The sequence below is a fragment of the Lupinus angustifolius genome, chromosome LG19 (genome assembly GCF_001865875.1).
Source record: "Lupinus angustifolius cultivar Tanjil chromosome LG19, LupAngTanjil_v1.0, whole genome shotgun sequence".
Classification (NCBI taxonomy): domain Eukaryota; kingdom Viridiplantae; phylum Streptophyta; class Magnoliopsida; order Fabales; family Fabaceae; genus Lupinus; species Lupinus angustifolius.
The window spans coordinates 12,411,986-12,418,135 of NC_032027.1; the positions used below are offsets into that span (position 1 = coordinate 12,411,986).

General features: G+C 33.8%; 1 protein-coding gene across 1 annotated transcript; it reads left to right on the forward strand.

Annotated features, from left to right (window-relative positions):
* On the forward strand, positions 318 to 5,810 carry LOC109334914 (calcium-binding protein 39-like). The gene is made up of 11 exons (XM_019570916.1): positions 318 to 675; positions 1,220 to 1,384; positions 1,475 to 1,593; positions 1,932 to 2,006; positions 2,635 to 2,728; positions 2,829 to 2,888; positions 3,172 to 3,237; positions 3,330 to 3,428; positions 4,552 to 4,596; positions 5,259 to 5,361; positions 5,503 to 5,810. The coding sequence occupies exons 1-11, from the start codon at positions 553 to 555 to the stop codon at positions 5,571 to 5,573; spliced, it is 1,020 nt and encodes a 339-aa protein (XP_019426461.1). The 5' UTR covers positions 318 to 552; the 3' UTR covers positions 5,574 to 5,810.

Here is a 6,150-nt window from a genome sequence, read left to right on the forward strand (position 1 = left end):
TTATACTTATGGAACTTTTAGGATACATCATTCTTAAGTGGGAGCAATTGTATGATAATTTATCCATTAGATTAGCGAACATTATATATAATTTTCACATCCATTCCTTTTTTCCTTGTGAAACACTCCATTTGATTTAATGCAAATGTTTCCAACCGAAGAAGTGAGTGTCTCAGCGCCAAAATATAAATGGAGCAAAGATAACCTCTCCTCACACTTGACGTGGACAATTTAACAATCACTTAATTAACTTCTTAACTTATATTCAATTATAACAATACAATTTCATAATCGCTTTTCTTTTTTCTTCAGGTTATCATTAATCTCTTATTATCGCTCAAAATGAAGAACAATTAACTTGTAACTAATGCTCTCTCTCTTTCTCTCTTCCGATTGTTCACGTAATCATGATGGAATTAATTAATTGGAATTGGAATTGAAGATTGAAAATCGAAAAAGAGAAGATTCAAAAGCCGCAACTTTTTCTTCTTTCTCCATTCCAAAATCGACGGGGAAAGGGGAAAGAGAACGACATTGAGAGAAGCAATCATCATGTCGTTCTCATTCTTCAAAGCTTTGAGGCCTAAAACGCCGCAAGAGGTGGCTCGTTCCATCAAGGAGAGTCTTATGGCTCTTGATACCAAAACTGTTGTGGAAGTTAAAGCCCTTGAAAAGGTTACTTTTTTTTAATCCATTTTTATCAAATTTCTTCCATTTTCTATTTGGGTTTTCATTTTTTCAAGTTAAAGTTGTAGTCTTTAATCATGGGCATGTCTTCAAATATTTCAATTTTGTCATGATAATTGTTTACATGATAATCAGATACATGAATTTAGATACCCTTTTGTGTAGTTTAGTGTGTTGTGCTATAAAAATGTTATCTTTTACTTCTAAACTAATCATTTTAAAACTTCATTAAAATAATTGTTAGTGTAACTTGCTGCTATTGTAGTTTCCTTTGAGAAACATTAATGACCTAATGAGATTTCTATGTCAGTGAGAAGCAAAATTAAGAGAGGATGTTGGTCCAATTGGTAAGTGGTTGGTTCTAAGTAAGGTTTCAGGTTTGAATCTTGTGAATAAGAACAATAGGCAGGAATAAATGGTTAACCCCAGTAACAGGTCTTCCCGGCTTGGCTTGGCTCGGATTAATTGAAGTCCAATCCCCAGTAACAGTTCTATGTTAGTGGTTATTGATGCTTTTTATCCTTTGTTGTAGGCTTTAGAGGAAGTTGAGAAAAACTTTGCAGCAATGAGGACCCTGCTTTCTGGAGATGGAGAGTCGGAACCTAATTTGGAGCAGATTTCGCAGCTGGTGGAGGAAATCTGCAGGGAGGATGTTCTTACTCTTCTAATTCACAAGCTGCCTATACTTGGATGGGAAGTAAGATTCTGATTGATACCAAGCACTATTATGTGCAGTTGCAGTTGACTTAAATGGTTGCTCATCATTGGTGTGTGAATTTTGATACAGGCAAGAAAGGATTTAGTTCACTGTTGGTCCATATTGTTGAAACAAAAGGTTGAGTCCAATTATTGCTGCGTAGAATACATTGAGCAACACTTTGAGCTACTAGACTTTCTTGTTGTTTGGTAAGCTTTTACCGCATCAACTTTTGTGTCATCAACTTGAACTATTTTTTATTCCCTTCTTTCTCCCCTCTTTCTATGATGGATCTTTATTGTTCCTAATTGTGTAGTTTCTGTTCAACTTGGAACACTGAAATTAATGCTCTATGCCAAATTGAAAACATGAGAATTTTTTGGTTTCTCTTTATTTCAGTGTTTATTTGTCCCTTAAATGGGCTGGTTTAGTCTTCTCTTGAAAAGGAGCATTTAGAAATATTTTTAGCTTGCAAAATCGATTTCATAGTGATGTTCCTTCGTTGTTGCTTACAACATCTCTGTATCTATTTCCACTCTCCAAGCAGCTATGATAACAAAGAAATTGCCTTGAGCACTGGCATAATGTTGCGGGATTGCATCAAATTTCCAACACTTGCACAGTAAGCTATTTTTAGCTTGTCATTGTTTTTTATTTTTCCTCATTCTTCTCTCCAAATTCTTTTTCACCTCTCTGATATCTTCATGTTTACTGCAGACTGCGATAGACCCTTCTGAAATCTTGATTTGAATTTTTATAAAATGAATTGCCTTACCACTCATGAGTTACTACTTGGCTTAATAAAGTTGCACTAAATAAGAGACTTTTATATGTATAAGAATAAAAATATAGACCATTTTCTTTATTATAGAACATATGTAGTGCATATATGCTAGCAGATCTGCAATACTTGGATGAGATTCTCCATTTAGTTGTAATCCTGCTTGCCATTGTTGTTCCAGGCTCCACACCACTATGGCTTTCATTATTTCCATTTTTGTAATTCATTACTTAGATTATTGTCTCAAGGATATTTTATCATTCGATGATTTGAGGCCAAGCTTGGCGATGATGGAATTCATTTGTTGAGACAGTGGTGGTTTTTAAATTATTCTAGGCCTACAAATTAGCAGCTGGTTATCACTCTAAATTTGAATTTTGAGACTGGTGCTTGTCGTGCAGTATATTTAGAAGGCAAGTCAGTTAAACCATTTTCACTTTTTTTAATATATATTTTGGTGTATTTTCAGATACATATTGGAATCTGCAAGCTTTGTGTTGTTCTTTAAATTTGTAGAGTTGCCCAACTTCGATGTTGCATCTGATGCATTTTCTACCTTTAAGGTCAGATCTAAACCCCCTACCTAATTCCCATTCCCCATCTCCCTGATTGTGGGGTCTTGTGTGTCACTTCTTCATACATCTCTATGGATATGCTTTGCAGGATCTTCTTACTAAACATGCAAATGTGGTCTCTGAATTTTTAAACGCTCATTATGATGAGGTTTGTTTCCTCCTTGGCATATTTATCCGATTTGAAAATATAAAAGCAGCACAAAATGTGACTGGAGAAAAATATATGCACGCTGGTTGGATATTTACACCCAGGAGATCAAATCTCTTGGGGAATAATTTAACCATCTGAGTAACTATTCTATATGAGAAAGTTAAGTGCAAGTGTGCAGCTACCCTATTTTTTAGCACATGCATGGTTCAAACTCAATGATCTGGGTGGTTTATCTCCCAAATTATACTTCAGATTTTCTAATAGGACTTCTTGTTTGCAGTTCTTTGATTTATACGAAAAACTCTTGATGTCTCCTAATTATGTCACTAGGAGGCAGTCATTGAAGGTTTGTTCTGGCAACAGTTCTTATATTTTTTGCTTTATGATAATCATTTTGATTTACTTGACTTTTAACTATTATATTTATGTGGACTTCAGCTTCTCTCGGAAATACTTTTGGAATCTCCCAATACTCAGATAATGAGGCGATACATCTTAGAAGTTCGATACCTGAAAGTCATGATGACTTTGTTAAGGGTATAACTCCTATTAATCCTGTGTCAATGTGTAATATTCCTTTTCCCCCATGACTAATGAACATAGTCACATGATTCTCAATCAACTTATTTACTTGCCATGATATTCTTCTTATATCCCATATGCATATTCTGCAACAGGATGTGTCCTTCCATGTTTCTGTGAAGTGCCATATAGCTTGATTTCTCTGTTAGTTATATGCTGCATCTGTTGTAAAGAGTGATTATCTTATCTTCTAGCTCAGACTGCTCAGTTATACTGTCCTTTGTGTATTATAACATTACAAGAACAGGCAATTATGCGTTAATTCTCCCAATTCAGTATTTGTGGCATGCTTTATTTTGTTGATTTGTCAAGAAGAGAAACACTGTTTGAACACATTGTCTTTAGATAATCCATGGCGACAATACAGAATAAGAACAAAATAAAGTGAGAGGCCGGAGGGCAGGGAAGAGAGTAGGTGATGTCATTGTTGATTAATAACATCTGGACAGTTTGCTTGTTTGTCATGTTATTGCTGTGAAACTTAAGAAGTTAAGATATAATTCAGAACCTTAGGAGGAAATAAATTTCAATGCTTATGAATGCTCTATGGTAATGAATGTACTGTTGGGCAATGGAGTTCCAACAATAGCAAAAAGAAGTATGTGCTGGTGATGAGAATGTACCCATGAGAAAGTTTAAGTAACACCGATTGAGGAGAAGGTGACACAGGCTTGTCAAAGGTGGGCGAGTCATATGAAAAGAAGACTAATAAAGATCCCAGTGAGAAAATTGGATTAAATTGAGTGTAGTTTAATTAAAAAGAGGTAGAGGAAGACCAAAGAAAACTTTAGGAAATATCATTGAAACTGGCTTTGCTGTAAAAATGGCTTTGCTGTAAATGGCTTATTGAACTTTTGGTTTTTTGATAGAGCCCGATGGCATTGTTTAATCCATGCTGTATTCTAAATGCTTGGCATGCCAAATAGCCGATACTATTAATCTTTAAAGCAATTATGAGCATCTAGAGCTATATTTTACATAGTTTTCATGTTTTATACCAGCAAAAAGCATTGATTTTGCTTTACCTTCTCTTTCTATCTGCTATAACTCCTTATTTATTATATTTTGGGTTGAGCAGGATTCAAGTAAAAACATCCAGTTATCAGCTTTCCACATTTTCAAGGTGATTTTTCCAATTTGAGCCTTTAAGCTTATATAATGAGCTCATCCTTTTCTGGTTATATAAAACATAAAATCCAGTTATGCCTTTTAATCAAGTGTTAATAGGAGTGTTCAACCCATAGTTGACGAAAGAGAATTCAATGTACATATGGAAGCACATCTGTTTCTTGTTTTAATGATATGCTATGTATTTATTTTTGAGGTTTAATTTACCAAGGTTTTGAGAGATGCATCTTTGAAAAAGATGAGCATGAATTTGTCCTTCGAGATCATCCTTGTTCTTCTTAGTAGAGACATCTTATGGATGTATTTATTATCGGGCATGGCCGCCAATAAGGTGCTTATTCGGCATTCATGCTTCAGAAAGTGAATAGGGCGTGATAAATTGCTTGATAGATTCGACAAGTGGTGAAAGGGTGAAAGTCTGATAGATTGCCTGCTAATAGAATTCAAAAGTCCAACCAAGTTTTCAAAGATTATGAGCACAATCTGTATGCTCCTTAATGACAACATATAAACTATAAAGATTCTGAGGGGCTATTCCATTTATGTACTCTTTTCAAAATATTGATTGCTTCTTTAAAACTATTCTACAGTTATAATGTATTGTTTTGAAGATGATAATCTATATTTATTTCATATTATCCTGACATGTTTATCTAGGTTTTTGTTGCTAATCCTAATAAGCCTCGAGAAGTAAAAATTATTCTAGCAAAGAACAAGGAGAAGCTGCTAGAATTGCTTCAAAATCTGTCTCCAGGAAAAGGTTATTATGCTTTCTGTTATAAACTGATTTGAGACCAACAATTTGACAACAAATAATATCCTGAATTTCCTTCTGTGTCATGAAAAATTCTATAAAAATTCCTGCTTTTGAGTCACTGGTCCTACTTATGTTTATTTTCAGGTTCAGAAGATGAGGAACTTGAGGAAGAAAAGGAATTTATAATGAAGGAAATTGGAAAAATTTCAGTCTAAGTTATTTATTCTACTCCAACTGTGTTTGATTTTGTATCTAATTTTTTTTATTTGTACATCCAAAAAGCTAGTTTGATGCCATGACTTAATGTTGCTGTTTGTAAGTAACTTAGATGTGTTGAAGGTCCATGAGTTTTTATGTGGACAATATGCCAAAAATATGTGGTTTGTAATTTAAAGCAAATGTAGTAAGAATTTGGTTATATGTTTGAATTATTAATTTAATTACTTTAATGACTAATGAGTATTTGATTCATTGTTTCATTGAATTATTAGTAAACACCCTCCTCATAATTTCAGTGCTATTTACGAATCCAACACCACATTTTCAATAGCTTAGGCTCCTATATGAAATTGAGTGATGATATTTATTAGGCTTATTTAAGTTTAGTCCTTGTTGAAAATAGGTTTCCATTTAGAATTAGTTTCTTTTCAACCCTATTTTGTTATGTCAAATTTTTTATGTGTGTAAACACCCAATTTTGACTAGGTTAAAGCTTTTCAAAAAATAATAATAAGATAATAAGGGTAATTAGGTAGCTGGGCTTTTGTTGGCCATAGAAATTAGGTTTGCAAT

What these genes read in the sequence shown, in the direction of transcription:
- LOC109334914 (XM_019570916.1), top strand. Translation starts at nt 553, where the DNA reads ATGTCGTTCTCATTCTTCAAAGCTTTGAGGCCTAAAACGCCGCAAGAG. An exon ending in TGCCTATACTTGGATGGGAA is followed by an intron (nt 1,385 to 1,474) that starts GTAAGATTCTGA and finishes ATTTTGATACAG; the next exon opens with GCAAGAAAGGATTTAGTTCA. An exon ending in CAGCTTTCCACATTTTCAAG is followed by an intron (nt 4,597 to 5,258) that starts GTGATTTTTCCA and finishes ATGTTTATCTAG; the next exon opens with GTTTTTGTTGCTAATCCTAA.